Here is a 19,511-nt window from a genome sequence, read left to right on the forward strand (position 1 = left end):
GTTTTGTTTAGTTTGTAGTGAAGATCTTTCAAAAGATGACTATGGAAGAACCTAAGGTACAGGTAAGCCCAAGGCATCATACAGAAAATGCAAACAGAAGTTTCACTTTGCCAGGTAGAAACCTGGAATGTATACATTAATGTATACATTAATGTTGAAGAGTTTAGTTTTCATTAGGTGTGAGTGGAGTGATTATTGCTGATGAGTGAATGCTGCTGACTTAATTCCCATCACCAACAGCTCATGAAATCCAGTTCCACAGGAATCCAGTTACCTTTCCTGTGACAGAAGATACTAGAATATGAGGAGTTATTGGCTCATACAGTTCACAGAATTATGACAGATCTGGACAAGGAAAAAACTATAGAGAAAATCTGTGATCACTTATATGAGCCAAAATCTCTACATTTTTCAAGCTATCACATGAAGAATACGATAAAAAGTTTTGCTCACTAGAATGTGTATATTGTATCATATTTGCATATACATTCATGCTTCACGGTGTGTCATTTCAAAGTCACTGTATAAATTGTGGCTTGTGTGTAGTTAAAAATGTTTATTAAATATATGTATTCAAGAAAACAATAGTCACTAATGAGATGATATCACTGTTTCTTCTGTGTGTGTGAACTTGACAAAACAGTCAAGTTCAAATGAGCTATGCAGATTACGAGATTTAATGACCTTCAGAACAAGACATCAACACTATTCTTCCGTAGCGCTTGAACATTTCATGTTCTGCTGTTTGTATCCGAAAGAATATCTGCCCTCCAGAATGGTGGGCAAAGTGCTGAACCTACTGATTTTGTTTGAAGTCCTCTATCAGACATGATGCAATTGGTCTGACTGATATTGATTAATCAGAAATTAGTGTTTTCATACTCATTGCCTGTCTCACTGAAACAGTGTCACCTCCACTACTCAGCAGAAAAAGCATCAAAGAATATCACAACTGTATATTTATAATTAATGTCAAGCTGCTACCTGATAAGGTTTTGTACAGTGAAATCATAAATAAAAGATCATTATCAAACCATTATGGGATAGATCTTCATGGTTATGAATGGACTCAAAATCAATATCTTCTGACACTCTTCTGTTATTTCTATCAACTGAATCTCTTCTCTGGACTAAATTATATTTTCAGCAGGTCAAAGAAATAGGCAACCTTTAGCATGGCCTTAACTAACCAGTTGAACCTTTGATTAAATTGGCTTATTTAGCACTGGTTAATTATCACAGTTAAAAAAATTTGAAGGGAGGGCTTTACTATTTTAAGTGGTCTGTTTTAACCGCTACAGCATAGGCTAAACAACTTGTCTGCAAACATACGTGGGTCAAAATGCAGGGCTCTGACTCCAAAGTGGAGTGTGTTTGGCTCATTCAGGTTGTATGCCGTTCAAGATTTTAAGCAGCTTCTTAAAAAGCTTAAAGGAACTCTATGGGCAGTTTCACCATCTGTGCAGGGTGTGCATGTGTGTCAGCCAGGGCCCTCACTCTTCCAAATGCAGGTCTTTGGTTGCCCCAGTGGATGAAGCTCATGGTACTGAGTCATACGGCAGGAGAATGAAGGAGTTGAAAATGTAGTGGTCGTCATGTGGGATGGCAGCCAGGGAGGGATGTTCTAGCAGTCCTTCTCTAAACTTAAAGGTTAGAGCAGGGACCAGAGCTGTGAACATCCTTCCTGCTCCACGGCCTTGCAGTTTGCCCCCTGTATGTGAACTTCTCTAGCTGGTCAGGGGTGCTGGAGCCACAGGAGAGATGGGGTGCTCTACTGCAGGTCCTTCCTGTAGGCATGCTGATTAAGGAGCATGAGGAGGGGGGACCTTCCAGGAAACCTCATTCATTGGCTATGAGATTGGACAAATCTATAAATGTTACCAAACAGCTTTATTAAAGGTATGGTTATGAACTTAGCGAAAGGAAGTGATTGTGCCCTTATTTATTCACATTAGTTCTCCAACGAGGTGAATAGGATGCTGCAGAGCAGAGGTCAGCCACCTTATGAGAAATGAAAACCAGGAGAATTGATTTATGCTTTGTGGGGCAGCCAAGTTAACAGTATAACAGACTGCTTATTTACATTGGATGAGTTGCGAAAAAAACAAAGTTTATTTTAACAAAAGGATTTTATTCTTTCTGGAAATAAGGAATATATCTTTAATCAGCCATTAAAGAAATAGGACCTGTGTCTTTTTCCTGTTTTACATCTGAATAGTCACAAATCAGGCAATTTGCATGAAACACGGTAGGAAGCTGAAAGTAACTTGCTGTATCAATTTCAGAGGAGTCTGGCACTGGAGCAAAATATTTAACATGGAATATATGTATGTAATACTGTAGCACTGAAATAAGCATAAATTAGAAAAGAGTAGCTTTACTATAGTACCAAAATGCATGACTTCCAGTTTAATCCCAATGTGGGTAACAAATCCTTGTCATTAAGGTATCTGAGTACATAACATTAAGCTCAGGAGGACTTCTGGCAGACATTTTAACCTGCTGTCTTCATTTCTGATGTGGAAGAGAGAGGGCTGGCTGTGGTCAGGCTGAGGCAAATGTCTAAGGGCACACAAGGGCCAGAAAAGAAGTGACCCTGGCAAGATCTAGAATATGAACCTAGGTCTGAGCAGCCAGGACTGAGAAAGGCAGGGCTGGTGCTTCCCGCTGGGCTTGTAGCAGAGCTCACACAGCAAGCTGGAGGCAATCGACCTAGCGGGGTTTTATATGCATGCTCAGGGTGATTGCGGATGAGCTTTGCTCTATTGGGGCTTACCCAGCAAAAGATGCCGCATGAAACAAATGCAGGCAGATACTGCCAAGGATCAAATTTGGCTTGAGTGTGCTTGCTACATTAACCTTGTAGCTGTATCAGCTGAAAAAATGCATTGGATACTTTTGGATAAGAAAGTATCCAAGTTACTAAAGCTATTACAGTAAAAAAGGTATAGACCTTTGCCTTTTCTCTATTTGCTTAAGCATTATTGTTTGCTGAGTTTGTAAATCTGGTGTAAATAAATCATGAGAACCTAATTATGCCCTAGGATTCCACTCACTGTGGGTGAGCTGCAGCTATTTTTAAATAGCTCATTACAGTACAGGCAGATGTGACAGAGTCCTGAGAGTTTAGTCCTCACTAGCTGGAAACGCTTTGAACTATAAGCCTGGTATCACATTGATTTTGATGCCATTCTGTGTTGGTGAACACCAATACAATTCACCTGCAGGAGCTTTTTCTTTATCTGCTATCTTTCCCGTTCTATAATACATTGTGAAAAAAGAAGCAAAGCATCTGGCCTATGCCATTAAAAAGAGAATCATGAGCTGGGAAAAGGTGGGCTTTGTTCTGCCTGTTCCACATTCCCACCATGACTTCAGACTGAACTATGTCTCTGTTTTTCTGCCTTTCAGATAAACACTGTCCCAGTATCCCTCAGCAACATGCTATATAGCCTAAGCCCCACACACTTTCAAACCCTGTCAGAGCCTTGAGCGGTGGTGCTGAATAACTCAGGAGAAGGCCACCATTTTGTGTAGACTTCCAGGTGGGACATTTCCCAGAAACAATCCAATTTCTAAATGAATAGAGGAAAATAGGGAAGATAGAGAAGACAACCGTGAGAAATGAGCAGAGTGGCAATAATACAGTAGATTTCTCCTAAGGAGGAGGGACTTCTGATGGAGCTAGGGACGTGGCCAGACCCCATCCTATCGCTAGCCCCCACTTGCAGCAGGGGCCTGAGCGGGAACAACCTTCAGGATCAGAAGCAAAACAACTCGAACTGCAAGGTTTTTAGCATATCATTACACATTCAAACCCATGCCTATTCTGATGGAAAATCTCCATTTGGAATGTGAATTGTTTGGGGCAAAATAATCGGGCTCGTTTCCTGGCATAGGGATACTATTTGCATCAAAAATTAATGTCACCCGCCCACTCCATTTCCAGCTAAGGCATTTCATTAGCGAGGTGAGGACAGCCATGCTTGGATGGGGTGGATGGAGCGAATCCCCCGGCGCAGCACGGCAGATGGGAGAGCTGCGTGCGGCCGCGGGCGGGAGATGCGGGACTTGAGTGTCGCAGAGGGTCCGGGAAGGGGAATCAGGTTGGACCGGGTGGGATCGGGACACGGCATTCCCGCTGAGGAGACGAAGGAAGGTGGCCGATCCCTCATGGGGGTTTCGCGCCTTCTCCCCACAGGGCGTCCCCGCGCGCAGAGGCCCGTGCACGTGCGTGTGGCGGGGCGGGGCGGGGCGGTGCCTGTGACGCATTGCGGCGGGCGCGGGGCGGGGGGAGCCGGACCCGTCCGTGAGCCTGCGGCGGGCTGAGGCTGCCTGAGTGAGTGACAGCGCTCCCGGCGCAGGCACTGGAAGGGCCGGAGCGGGGCGGGGGCTGGGAGGAGGAGCGGCGCGAACCGCCCTGCGCTGCCGCGGCTCCTACCTATTCATTCAGGCACCTAAAATGGCTGGAGAGAGGAGGTGGCGGAGCAGGAGGAGGAGGAGGTGAAGGGGGAACCGCAGCTGTCCCCCCCCTCCTCCTGGCCCAGGGGATCGCCCCGCTCCCGGCAAGGCTCGCCGCCGCCCCTCGGCACCATGTCGGCCGGCCAGGACGAGAGCTCGGTGCGGGTGGCGGTCAGGTAAGCGGCGGTGCTAGGCGGCGGGGGGAGCGGAGCTGGGCGCTGCCCGCGGCCGTCACGCCACGGGTGGCCGCGGGCGGTGCGCTGAGCGGTGCTGAGTCCGAGCAACGAGCAGGAGCGAAGGACGTGTTCCCCGCGGAGCGGGTGCATCACCTCGGCCTCTGCCTCTTTTTCCTTGCAGCGGTTGGAAATAGCCGAGGGAGAGGAAAATAAACCGTTCTGGGGTTTTTCCTCAGTCATTTCTCTCTAATTTTCACCAGCCACCCTAAAAATACTCCAACTAATTATAGCCCGGCGCTGCAAGTGCTTACTCATGGGAGCATAGCAGCCCCCGGACGGTAGCGTTGCCGTTTGCATCTCGGAGCTTTGCGAGAGCTGATCCTGGCAGGCTGGTGGTTTTAGAAGGATAAAAGCTTTTATCCCACGGAGGCTGTGTCTAACCTTATATACCGGGAGGGGTGGTCTGCCATGAGGCTGCTCGCAGCAGCAAATAGCGATAGGTGTATGTAGAACGGAAGTGGAGCTTAAATCATCTTAAAACATCAGCTAATTCAAATTACTCCTTTTATCAGAGATAAAAATCTGGTGTTCATCAGTGAACTCTCGGCTCTCCTCGGTTTTCTATGTGAAGATATTATTTAATTGTTTGAAGAACTTCCAGATTAGCCCACGGATGCCTTGATTTTCAAGATGTGTTTACATAATTCAGACATGAGGAGAAATATATGTATATGCATGTGTATATATGTCTGCATATAGGCATGTCAATATTTGGGGTTTAATTGTGATACTGACTGATAATTTATTTCTTTCCTTTAAAGAAATTTGCTCATGTTATATGCTGACACACTTGGAGTTTTATGCCATAAGAAATCAGACTTGAGGGGAAGGTCTGTTTTTAACCAGTGGGTCCTTGGAACCACTACATGCATCTCATCTTAGAGAATTCAAAGATTGTATAGGGAGGCAGAGAGGGTGGATGGTTTTTTCTCTGGAGGGCATAGGAATAAGCGGTGTTAGTGCATGCTGCTGTTGGGCTGTGCGTGTGGGGGGAACGGTTCAATAACATTTTCAGTAAACAGAGAAACACCGCCCCTGCATGATAACATGGGGTGTGTGCTGCAGTTGTTCATTATAGTCTGCTTGCTGGTTGCGGCAGCATTTTCTATGGGAAGAGATGCTTTTGTGAATGCTGTTATCTGTTGAAGCATTTTTCACATGAAGTAAAGGGAGGTATTATTCCAAAGCATAATTAGGCTGTATTTTTAAAAAGGAAAATATGAGATAGGTGTAATCCTAAAAATAGGGTGTGTTACAGGTTTACAGCTGCTCTGTCATTTGAAAATATTAAATATGTTTTGAGCCAAAAAAAATAGTGATGTAGTTCATTTACAACTAGAGGTTTGTTGCAGCTAGGAACTGAATAAAACCTACTGGTGCAAGTATGTTTATCGTTGTAGATGTGTAATAAATAGATGTAATATATAGCAAAGAATTTGTTAACGTGAATTATGATCACCTAGCTGTTGCTCTTGAAAACAGATCCCTAATGTTCTAAAGCAGATTTCTGTAATATAATTGTCTAACTAACATCTTATGTCTGAATGCAGTTCACTAGTAACGAACAATTGTGTCTTTCCTCCTGTCTGCTTTCTTCCTTTTGGCAGATTAAATATTCATGTACAAGATTTCTCCCTCCATGTTTAGCAACCAATTATTTCTTTTTTCCCACCAGTATCTCTTTGTAGATGTTTTTTATTATTTCTGGATGTGTATTTTGCAGAGCCCTATAATTCAACTGGTCTTGCAACTTTCTATATATCAGGGGCATGCTGTGCTGTGCATTATGAATATTACAGTCTGTTTCCTTGTTGGTTTTGTTCTCAGTTCTTTTGGGGAGCTTGGTTCAGTGATGATCTCCTGATCATCTGCTGTGATGAATTAGTCATTGTTTTTGTATGTACGTTTCCTGAACAAGGCTTGTTCTACAGCAGGACCAGCTTTTAGTTTGCAAACTGAAGTAAGATATTGTAAAGTCATTGCATTGAACTTACAACAAACCTGAATTTGTTTAGACTTCAAACACGGGTAATAGAATAGGCATCACTGAAGTTGTTTAGCAAATTGTTTTTCCAGAACCTGGTTATCTCACTTAATTGTATACAGCAGGATTCAAAAATACTTCATTCTTTCCAATTAGCAGCACCTTTAAGCTATCATCTTGTATGCTAATTGCTCCCCATTTTCTTCAGTGTAATAATGGGTTTGTGAATGATGAGCTCTGGTTTAGTGAAGCATGAAAGCTGAAAATAGTTTGGCAGATAATCCAGTAACTAATGTTAAATTCCCTAATTAAGGAAAAAATTCTTCCTCTGTTGTCATCCACCACTGAGAGGCTTACGGACTTACAATTTTGATGATGGTGTACAACTTCAACAAAGAGCTTTGCTGTCTGTGTGACTGTGCGTAGTGTCTGTTTACAGATAAAATCACAACCCCTCCCCCCCCAGTTATCTAATCAGATGGCTGTATTTTCTTTTACATGTGAAAAGCTATCCTTTTTGTAAATCTGAAATTACTGTCTTGCTTTTGTAAATGTCTCTTCAGTATATGGAAACTAACTTATTATGAGAAGGCTATGAGATTGTACAAACATCATAGGCTACTGTTTCTGGACCTAAGTGTGCAAAAAGATATAGATGGTAGTTCCTAATTTTTACCTGTCTTTCCACTTTAGTGGTGTCCACAGCTATAATACAGTGTATAGGCTTCTTTCATGTTCTTGCCTAACACTGGGATCTTCACCATCACGTGAACTATGTCAGTATTGTGTTTTAGAGAGTCATTGTACAAGTATCCAGGGGCTGGATGGGGTAACTGCAGTCAATGCCATTAGGTCAGAATTATGCTTACTTTTACCATCCCTACCTGGGCTGTGTCATAGGAATTGGAATAGCTACAGCAGGGGAGGTAACAGTGCCTGTCCTCACTCCATGTGGCTTGAGCTGTAGGGTTAGGGTGTCCTAGCAATGATGATCTAAGAAGACAAGAAAGTTGGACTACTTTCTGATAAACCATGAAAGGTGCCTGTTATTTGGATCTTGTTATGGAGAAGGTCTAACAAAGTAGAACATGAATGTAAACACCTATCTTTTAGTTCTACAAAGGAGAAAGATGGCCTTTATTCGTTCAAAGTCTGCAGTCTCCAGACATACAGATGGTAAGCTTCAGTGTAGATATCTAATACTGCCTTTTAAGATGCTGTATGAAAACAGAAGTAATGAAGAACAATGTGAAAAGATGAACAGCTGTGGAAGGTGCTGGTAATCAGGAAAAGTAACATGGTCACAGACATGCTGGGGTGACTTCTTAGGTAGAGTGGACAACAGTAGGACATGAAGCGCCAGTTGGTGAAGCTAAAGGAAGAGTAGGGTTTTGACACAGCACATGTTGCCATTGTAAAAGATGGAGTCCAGTTGAAACTGTTGATGGGCAGAATGCAAAGAACCAGGGAAGAGAAGAGTTAGGAGATGGTGTTTTGTAATCAGATGTGTTTAACATCAGTGAGCAGTAAAGAGCAGAGCTGTGGAAGTGTCCACTGTTCATCATCCTTGGTATGTTTGTTTATGTGTGCCTTCTTCCTTCCTTTGGCAAGAGTATCTCACTGGTACTGCTTCATCTGATGTGATTGACATCTGCTCTGTGTTTCACTCCTCAAGCAAAAAAGTGGGGTGTTTCTCCTGCCTTTCTCCTCACATGTGTGGAGAAGCTGTGGGATCTGGCCACTGTGCTTTTCCCTAAGTCATGTAAAAAGTTTCCTTCTCATACCTGCCTTGACTGTCTGCAATACAAATATGACACTGCTTCAGAAAGATTAAATGTTGATGTTTGTCAAGTAGGAAATTGTATGCAAAATGTAATGGACCTACCTGGAAACTCTTCTAATAATAGTGGGAGTAATAAGAATAACTGATGAATTAAAACCACTCAGCTTCTGTTTCTGGTGTTCTACAAGGGAGTTAAAGAATTCTAGAAAAAAACGTATTGATTACTAATTCAATTTAGGAAGAGATTTTTTTTTGCAACTAATCAAGCTGCTTGTGGCATGAAAGCAGGACACAGTGTTAACCTTTGATAACATAAATGGTATCCCTTGTAACCTTAGCCTTCCACTGCAAAGATTTGTTTGGGGAACACTGGTTTTCTTTTTTTCATACCCTAAGTTCTTGAACTATGTGACCAGTTGGACCTCTAATCCTTTTCTTTCTTTTTTCCCCTCCTTTGCTATTTTGTGTGTGGTTTCCCACTTCCTCCAAACAACAGAATCTGTTGTTTGTTGTTGTTATACCTCCCTCTACCTTTTCTTTTGTGTTCCTCTTTTTCAACATTTTTTTTTGGAATAGGTTTTACACTGAAGTTCTCTGTGCTAGACCCAGGTACTGTTAAACACACTAGGAAAGAAGCAGCTGAATGGAAGGAGCCTGTCTTTTTTGAGAGGTGTGTTTTGAGGCACTTTGGCTGTTGAAATTGATTTTTCTTTCTTGGGTTGCTGTTCTGCAAAAACTTGCAGCTGTGTTTAAGCTTCCTACATGAATACATCCTCAAATGTCAGATGAATGGCCATGTATGCTATGGTATACATCATCAGCTCTGAAGAGCAGAGGTACTTATTTCACACTTCCCATACATTGCTCATAAATCATTCTGTAACTAGATATGCAACAGCAGTAGATTACAGTACTGAGCTCATTAAAATGAACCAAACTTTTCCTTTAATTAGACAAGAGTTATTACCCATTTGTAATCATGTGAAGCTGTGAAAATGTTTTTGGGGAAAATGTCTTAAAGTAACCATATTAATAGTATTAATGAAGTTCAGCACCTTATCAGTGTGTATGTCCCACCGAAGACCAAAAAGAAATGAAGTTCAACAGTATTATATAGTATTTTCTGGTGATATGTTATGTGTTGGGAAATACCCTTCTTGGAGAGAGAGTCCATTAATTGAAAGCCACAAAAGAAATCCTGTTTTTGGAAAGCTCAAGTTGCTTCTCTTTTGTTAGTTTTGATGTTTCTCCTTGCTCCCTGACTTAAACAAACATTCCCTTGTCCTTCACTGAAACTTTACTCTACCCTATCCATATGGTTTGCATTTTAGCTGGAAAAAAAAGACCCAACACCATCTGCTGCTGAATTAATTCTGGTTTCATCATCTGACTTGATCATCCGTAACTGATATTGCTTGGAGCAGGCTGAAATCTGTGATCCTGCTTTCTAGGAAGTAAACTTCCTTCCCAGCACTCATGTGCTGTAAACACAAACTCATTCTTTGAAGAAGTCTTAGTCGGACATTTCCCTTAATGTCATGTGTTCCTTTCAAAAGGGTGGATATATCTTGAATGTAGGAAGATGACAAAGCGATGAATGGGGTGCATGAGTGGTCTGTTCATGCTTGTGGGTGAATTGTATTTCTAACTTGGCACTCCCCAAACTTTGTAGAAGACATGAGAGTTTACTTAGCTTTGAAAATCCATCAAGTTAGTCAGCAACTTTCATTTAATGGTGTTCTCTTTACTACTTATGGTCTATGAGTAGTTAGGACTTATATTGTTGGCCTAGACATTCTTTTTTTATGGAACTCAAGACTTCACATTTGCAGTTTTTCTTTGTGACTTCTGTAAATGCTTCTATAGTAGTTGAATGTCCCTTGTGCTTAGGATCAAGGAATCCTTGCTCCCTCTCTCTGCTTTCCCTTTATTTGCTTTAAGTGTTTTATGGATTGCCCTTGCTGCCCACTCAGAGATGGCTGCTGGAATTCTTGCTTTCATGTTCTGTTGCCTGATTACTGCTAGGAAAATAAAACTATTTTAGGGGCAATTTTCCTTTCTGTTAAAGGAAACGGTTCAGTATCTGCTGTATCTGCAGTGGCTGCAGGAGCAGAGAATTTTTTGTTCTGCTAGTGTTATTCCTATGTCAAATAGTTACGAGAAGTTAAAAGTATCATTTGAACTGGTGAACAAGAAAGTTTAATTAGAAATCAAACCAGATCTGAACAAGTCCAGCAAGAGTAACTACATGAGCTGTGTGTGCTTTCTTTTTCTTCTCTAAAGTAGTTTTAAATCTTTGTTCATGTTCTTCTCATCCTTCCTCCTTTTTTGTAGCTCTCCATGTTGTTTCCGCTTTTCCCTGCTGAAACATTTCTGGAATAAATGTCTGCTCCAGTGTAACTCAAGGGGGAAATGCAGCCTTGCTGCATTCTCCTGTTTGTCTTTGCCATAGCAACAAGATCCAAATGGAGAATGGTGAAAGGATGTTAAGGTCAGTGGCACAGTAAGTTTGATGCATAGAGAAGGTCTGTTCAGTATGTATTTTAAAATCTGCAAAACTGATTCAGAGCTAACACTTGATTAACATAAAACATTTCTTGGATAGATTCTGTATGTAAATAAGGAGTGAGGAGGGGGTATCATCTTGTCCTTAATGTTTGTTAGTATCCTCAACAGATTTCATAAAGTTGGCCATTGATGGAATAATTGATTTTTGTTTAAAGAACTTTTTTGAATCACCTGACAGATGCTGGTTTGCTGTTTGGGACAATGCACCCTTTAAGCATCTTTAAGTCTACCTAACAAAAATGATTGATGTATCCCTTGAGCCTGTTTACTGGGGAGTTTCAACACAGAAAAGTGAGAGCAACAAAACCTTAGTAAAAAGTTATGATATTACTGTTCTACTATACACAGAAACTTACATACATTCAATTTGAATAGTTCATTTCCACTGCTGGATTTAAAAATGGATTAAAGGCTTTGTTGTCTATGTAATTTTCTGTGTCTCACTGCTGGTACTAGCATTCATGCTGTTACAGGAACTCTGCATAGTTCAGTTGCTTAGCAAATACTGAAGTCTTTGCAGGACGTGTTGGATGCAATGTAGTTTTTCCATACTCGCTCTTATATACTCCGGGTTTCTTGAAATGCTTTCTCTTGTATACTCTAGCTTTGAAGGACATCTACTTTCCCTTTCATTTATGTTCAATATAATTGTTCATTTAAAAACATGAATAAAACAGGATTCTCAAGGTGGATAAGAGTTAAAGGATGGTAGTATGCTATAGCATGACAATTCAAATACCACAGCTGAATGCACAGAAGGTTATAGCTAATAGGACTGGACAGAAAATGTTTCTGCTTTGTGAGGCGTCTCAGTCTGGCACTTTATCTTTTCTGCCCTGGTTTCTTTTGGTAATGGAAGAGTTTGATTAAACAGGCTTCTCCGTTTACCTGGTCTAATCTCATTTGGGGTCTTGAGCAAATGTCTTCCGTATCTTGGGTCGAAGGTCCAACTACTTTGTTATTATCTTTGTTTAAGCCTGTGTATTTTTTCATTATTTAAGTTCACAATTTTTTCCTCCCATTTCTAACCATGTTAATTGTCTTTCGTTTAATACTGCTAAAATGAAGTTAAGAGGGCATCTTAAGCTGAAAAGCAGTATAGATGTGGAGAATTAATGTTGGTCAAGAGACTGTGTTGAAGCATTTGATTTGTTAGCAATGTTGATTTAAGATCATGCAAGTTTAAAACATGAAAAAGTATCCTCTAGAAATATATTGCCAATAATGAAATACAGTCTTGTGTAATTCTGGGGTCACTAGCAAGCTTGCTAAGAATGTCCCATGTACAATATAACCCTTAGTATTATATAGAACTTTTTTTTAAGCATTTGGTACTGCATTGCCTGTGAGTCTGCATCATCTTGGAATAAAGTCATAGGAAGGTAGACTGACTCAAAATGGCTGTTTATATTAAAAATTAAGAAGTTGTATAATTAACTTTGTTTTCAGAGCCAGTAATTCTTAGTATTCATTTTGTTGGACACTTCTTCCCTTTAGCATGGGACCAATTGAGAGATGAGTCCTGAGACCATTTATGTCACTCTCAGTAGTACATTATCCCAAGCTCTTGGAATTACTGATCTCTCATTCTGTAGTATTGATTAAATGTACTTGCCAACTGCAGCAGTGCCTCTGTCTTGCTGTGCTTGATTCTGTCCTAGGTCAGAATCTCTGTTCCCATCTCTACCTAAAAAAACCTGAGAGGACTATGAGTGTAGGTACTGTCTTTTGTCTTTATTTTTAAATCTTGTTTTCCTGCTTTTCCCTTCCCATGCTCCACTGGCACTTTGTGTATTGTCATCTCAGAATTATGTCATAAGCTCCTCAGGCCAAAGATGTAGCTGCATAGTAAATGCTTATGGTGCGATATAAATAATACATGGTGTAGTATCATGAGAAAAGCAACTGCTACTAAAACACTCAAGTTAATCATTACCTTCCATGAAAAGTATTGCAATTAAAATTTTATGTTCTGCTAAAGTATGTATTTAGCTTTGTTTCTCCCTCCCCCCATTATTTGTTTCTGTGTGAAGAGCAGAAAAATGAGGCCTGTACCAGACACTTTGATCTATAGGAATAGCTGACTACTAATTTTCTTTTTAACCTGCTAAGCAAACTATACATTGCTTCAGTTGTCACTCTACAGAAGTTGTCCAGGTAAGGTTTATTTCACTCCTGGTCTCAAATGCATTCCTTTTGAAGTCTGGTCTTTAATGATTTCGTATGTACTTAAATTATTTTTAGACTCTGGCTGTGTAATGTGATGCCTTTGAAAATTTTTTTTTTTTAAATGCCTTATCTGTGCACATTACTTTGCAGACCAAGGATGTTGATAACATTTAAACATCTTCTGTTTTTCATGCTGGGTTAAGGGGGACTGAATATCCAAATATATATATTTTTCTAGACATGATAGAAAAGAGAAGGATTCCATTTGTAACAGTGTTTGAAGAGGTAGTAGGTCAGAAAGAAGGCCACTTGTTCAATCTATATCACTTAGAGCATGGCTTATGCTTCTGTCTAATCTAATCAGTCGGCCCATCACTCAGGAACAATAAAATTGCCATTTTGATCTTCACTAGGAGAACCTTGAGTTCAGCAAAAGTGGATTGGTATTCGGTGGGCTCTAAAACTTGATATGTGAGACAGGGCTGAACTGGTATTGATAGGTAAAATATTTGACAATTAAACATCAGTACAATTAAATGCCCTTTTTCTTCTTTTGTATTTCCAAAATTTTCAGACTTATGGTTTTGAACCTGTTTTGTTTTTGTTTTGTGGGTATCTTTGTTTTGTTTGTTTTTAATTCCCCCCGGTCACCAGTGATCTACATCAACTAGTCATCTAGTCAATCCACTGTCTTGGCTCTGCATTTTAAAGCGTAGCAGTAGATATATCTCATTATCATTGCTAGCAAAGCCTTTGAGGAGCAGATGGACATTTTCATTGTTCTTAAATGTCAACAAGTAAAGCCTTGGTAGGTGCCAAAGAAGAAGAAACATTGTACAACTAAAAGCTTCAGATGAGAGTGCCTTTTTCTGTGCTTGCAGCCCTAAAAGCAAGCTGCAAGGCTGCCAGGCCAAGGCTTCTGTTGATTTTTAGCTCTCATGACTGCTGGATACTGAGCTGTTTCTTTGGGAAGAGGGAACTTGCATAGAATGGTTGTGGCCTGCATCTTTGGTGCTTGACTGAAAATAAAGGGCCAGTGCATGCTCTGCTGCTACTGCAGGCAAGAGAATTCAGGTGATTGAGTGATGTGTAAAAAACAAAAACCAAACCAAAACAAAAAAAAACCCAAACAAACAGAAAATTAAGGATGAAACAGCAGTGTTGCATTGTGGCAAAAGAAGAAAATTAGAGTATATGGGAATCAGTTTTTATGTAAGGTGCAGAGTAATCTGTATCCTTTGTTCAGTACTGCTAATGTCCAGTATTAGGTTTTGGGTGCTGCAGTTCAAGAAAAATGTGAACTAACTGAGGGGGAATTTTGAAAAAGAAGGGGAATAACTGCCTAGAAAATATAAGCAGTCCATAGTGTAAGATATGAGGAGTGAAGATTGCTAAGAGGTACATCTTGAAACAGCTAAAGTGAGAAATACAAAGTAGAAGAGTCTAAATTGCTCATGTTCAAGGTGAAGTGGATAAAAGTTAATACAGGCTTAAACTGCAGTATAAAAAGTAAAAGGTAAGAAGAAATTTTTTTTTTTTTCTATTGTAAGGATGGATGTCCTGGAACAATTCGTCTGTGGAGATGTGGAATTGCCCATATAGGAAACTTTAAAATAGTTCAAACTGATAACAGCTGGGAACATTTTGGACATAGCAGATAGTACCTTGGTCCAGAATGGTGGAGTGTGTGAATAAACTCTATGACATTTCCAGTGCTTTTCTATCCTAATTATCTGTAATTCTGTGAAGCTGCCTGTAGAGTGCCAGGACCTGAATTTGGCACAGTTGAATGATCTCATTCAGATGTCAGAATATGTTTACAGGGATGTGGTGATGTCCACATGAACCATAAAGCCTTACAGATTTGGAAGGGTAATCTTAAACTAATTCAGGTTTGAAGGTACCTCAGGAAGTCATCTAAGCCAACCTCCTGCTCAAAGCAGGGTCAAAACTTAATTCAGGTGAAAGGTTGCTCAAGGCTCTATCAAGTTAAATCTTGGAAAAACCTCTGAGGATGGAGATTTCTCAGCCACTTTGGGCAGCTGATGCTTGACTGTACTAATGGGCAAAATTATTTTGTATGCCATGCTGGGAAGTGTTTTGCTTTGGTTTATGACCACTGCCTTTTGTTGTGTGTGTCCCTTCTCCCCCCGCTTCCGCCCCTTCCCATGTGAACCTCCGTAAGGAGCTTGGGTCTGTTGTCCTTGTAATCTTTTTTTTCTGTGTTGGAATTGCGCAGGCAGGGTCTAAAAGCCAGGAAGATATTGAAGAGCTCTGTGCCTATGACCTATTGGAGAGGGCGAGATATGGGTGACAGCTTCAGTAAAGGGGTGCAGTCTCTTCTCCAGATGAATTCTGAATATGATGGAGCAGATTCTTGGGTGACTAACAGTCATCCAGTGGTGCTGATGATGTGGCTGCTATGAAAAGGTAGTGTTGTAAGCATATGCAGCATAAACTACTGGAAGCTTTTTGTACGTTTGCATGGTTTCTATATTCTGTCTGTTCTAAAGTCTGTACTTTCCCTTCATCCAACCTTCCCCTACTTTCTTTGAAGACTATTTAATGGTAGATGCAATATTGCTGCTCTGAAGGCATTTGGAGCACGATTCAGTTATGGGTAACAGTCTGCTTTCCTGTTCTATCAGGAATACGTGGTCATCACCTTTGTCCTGCATTTCTTCTGCCACAGTTTAAGCTCACTTGTTCTTTTGGCCAAGCTGACTACTGAGAATAATTAGCGTCCATTACTGTTTAATGTTTCTTTACTTTTCAGATGTTCATGCTCTCTTCAGCCATCTTGTAGAATAATCATGTCTGTTCCCCTCTCCCCCACTGTGACAGTGTGCTTAATTCTTTCAGTTCTTCTGGCTTGTTCAAACAGTATCTTCTGTAAGTCAGAAAGAAAAGCATACAATAGTCAGTGGTTTATCCCAGAAGCATGTGATAATCTTGTGAATACAACCTAAACATCAGTTACTTATCTTGAAACAGTTTCTTATTACTCTTGGGAAATTAATTAAAATTTGTGCATTATCAATTTTTGTCTTGTCTTTGAAAAATGGATTTTAAAATTTGATGTATTTCTTCGGTTTTGTGTATTCACATCATGTACAGAGCACTGTGAACAAGTTAACATTCAGCTTGGTTTGTATTGCTGGATGGCTGCCTAGAAGCAGTGTAAGAGTTGTCTGGTTGAAGTTCAATCTGTTTAAATCAGAGGAATGTACTGGTAGACTGAAGAAAGTGCTTCAAAGTTCATGATATTTGCATCCCTTGAAGATATGGTTTGATTTCTCAGATTGCAGCTAGGAAATGTTACTGACTTCTAACTTTTATCAGATATATCAAGGAAACCTGACTAATTGTAGGTTAGTTGGGTGACTGACTGCATGTTTTAGGTATATTCTGTAATTTATATACACATTTTTCATTGTAAGATTAAACTTCTTTTGTGCAAGCGTATATGTCTAACCAAGTAATGAATACCCAGTGGGGCAAAACGCTTGTAATGTACTTCACTTTCAGTGAAAATTGCTCTCCACAGTTTTGCTGCCTCATTGGTATAGAGGGGCATGGTCACTCCAGCATAGCAGTATGTGTGAGAAGTCCTCGCCTTTGCTGAGAAGTTACATCAGTTGACATTGTGTTATTTTTCCCATTCTGATGATAAAAAATAAACTGTAGGATCTTGAGTGTTAACCTGCTTTCTGTTCAAAGTAACAACAATGCTACAATTTGAATAGTGTATTAATTGCATTAAATGCTTATAGTAATTGTATTTCAAATACTAAATTTGTAAACTTGTTTTTTGTGAGTCACTCTTGCTGTTTTCTGTAGGTCATAGGGTTTTTGGTTTTGTTCTTCCTCGTTAACTAATAATGCATTGGCCATTTAGTTGTCTCATATTTCTGCAAGATCTGCCTCCAGCTTCTGAATGTCAGATGCTTCAGAAGTGCTTTAGGGGTTGGCATTCAAATATTCAAAACAAATCAGTTTAAGGCATGATTTCAAGTTATGTCATAACCCAGGGTTTTGGGTACTAATGCATTCAACACATTAAGACCTTTTTCCTCAGTCACTTTAAAGTGCAATATATAAATTAGATTATTGAGGCTTATTTTCCCTCTCTGTTTGTCTTTTGAGGCTGAAAGCTCCATCTCTGGAGATCTTAAAAGCAGATGAGAGAAACACCAGAAAGAAAACTGCTAGGTTAAAATGAAGACATGTATATATTAATATGTGAGAACTAGTGCTGATTGATTTAAAGTGGTACTGGGTGCATAACTTACAAGGTACTGCTGGCAGAAATAGCTGAAAGATTTTTTTGTGTGTGTTTAAGGGGCTTCTTTGCTACAGCTGTTTCCACTACTGGGAATTCTTTGGATGCTGTATACTTTGTATACACCAGTGTTCTCACCTGTGTGTGCCAGTGTGAGCAAATGCCTGGTTAAGGGACGCTGTCTCTTGCTTCCAAAGTTGGAAATAAGTAATCAGTATGATTTATTTCAGATATTTTTCTTCAGTGCCAGGGTTAAGCTGCAATGTCTTAGACATTTGCTGCTGTTTATAGGGTGAACTCTGGTGTTGGAGTATCAATGACCCCATCTTCTGAGTATTTGTTCGAGGAGACTTCTATTGCTTATTGATCTAGATACAATTGGAGCAAAAAGGTAGGGTATATCCTCAATTACTTTGGAAATAACTGAAAAGTTTTGTTACCACAGGAAATGAACTTTCAAAGATATCCCTTTCTTTCCCCCCAGCTAGGCAGGAAAGGTAAGAGGGTGTAGAGCCAGAGACTTCCCAGTTTTATTTTAAAGTATGGAAGATTCAAGGACAGCCAGAGTGCTTTTCCTTTCTTCCAATCTACAAATCTTTCTTAATATTCTTATTATGTGTTAGCACATACTGGACTTGTTCAGTTCGGTGTGCTTGTGACTGATGCAGAAATCCCAGGAGAGCTACGGATTACAAAAGAACCTTTCTTATGAGGGGTGGGGGATTATATGTAGGGTTTTGCTTTTTAAAAAGGATATTTATTTTTGTCCAGGTTTTAGACACTTGTTTGAGTCCTGGACTAGCTTGTTTGCTTTAAATTGTGAGATAAGGTAGGTGACAAAGGACTTCAACTGTCAGAATTGATGATTTTTTTAAAAATAGCCATGGTTTAAGCAAGAATTTCTGAGGTGCTTTAGCAGTTCCTGCTGTGACAGCAAGTTCCAGGCAGAGTGTCACTGCTGTACTATTTTCCAGCTGCCGAGTCTTTGTGTTGCTCCATTTTTTTCTGCCTTTGCATGACCCCTCTGCCGACGCTACTGCTGTAGGTTAGGGATCAACAACATAAATACAGTGGCTGCCCGGGAATGCAGGGCTGAAGTCTTGTTACACTGAACTGAAAAGTGTTTGTGATACCTCCAGAGTAGGATGACGATGGGTAGTATAGAAAAGACACAAGAGGTTGTATATGCTTTTGATCCATTCTGACACTGGTAAGGTTATCTGACATACTGTGTAACAACAGTCAATTGGATTTGATTGAAAATCCAATTATGTGTTTAGTTGAAAACATGATTGTATGCGAAGTGCAACTAGTGCTGAGCTCAAACTTCAAAAGCTGGGAAATACTCTTCTTTCCTTAGTTCCAAGTAATACCAGACCCTGTTCTGAGATCTATAGCTCACTAACAGTTTCAAGTTGTCTTGTTCCCATTCTTCAACCACTGGCTCTTAATTCATTGGTCTAGAAATGGTTAACTCTAAGTTTTGTTGGGAAATAAGCTATTTGTAGTTTCCATGGGCCCTGCTAATTACTCATGTGATAAGGCTTACATAAGGGCTGCATTGCAGTTGCACTTCATTTGATGACAGAGTTCTGTATTTCTGTGTAAACAAATGTCAAGTGATAAAGCATGGGCAAGCAAAGTCTATAACTGAAACTAGGGAGAAAACAAACTTTTCTGGAAGGATCTTAAGGTGGTAGTATCTGCTTGACTGTCATGTTCTTTAAAAAAAAAAAAAAAAGAAAAAACCTTGGCAGTGTTTTATTTAAAAAGAACTGAAAGAGCCTTCATTACTACCATTGTTTCTTGCTTTAGCATTTCTTTAGATTCAGTGGTGATATCAGTTAAATTGTACAATTAAAACTGTGTAGAATGAGTTAGCAAAAAGACTAAAACTTAGCACAAAGACTTTTCTCTTTGCTTTTTACAATTTCAGTGTCAAAGCTAAACTTTTGAAGAATAAGAACCTGTTTTAGAGAAATCTGGAGATTCTGGAAAAAATCAATAGCATTGGTCTGCTAACAGTCT

The 19,511-nt window shown here is 40.0% G+C and overlaps 1 protein-coding gene across 1 annotated transcript in view; it reads left to right on the top strand.

The window, feature by feature from the left end:
• Window positions 1-4,593: 4,593 nt before the first annotated feature.
• The window catches only part of KIF21A (kinesin family member 21A), a gene marked incomplete at its 5' end in the record, with an annotated part of 91,517 nt that continues 76,599 nt past the window's right edge, over window positions 4,594-19,511 (top strand). Inside the window, one exon of the mRNA XM_080616470.1 lies at window positions 4,594-4,637. Coding sequence (XP_080472596.1) covers window positions 4,594-4,637 — 44 coding nt within the window. The remainder of the gene's footprint in view (window positions 4,638-19,511) is intronic.

The sequence above is a fragment of the Psittacula echo genome (assembly GCF_963264785.1).
Source record: "Psittacula echo genome assembly, chromosome: 1".
NCBI lineage: Eukaryota > Metazoa > Chordata > Aves > Psittaciformes > Psittacidae > Psittacula > Psittacula echo.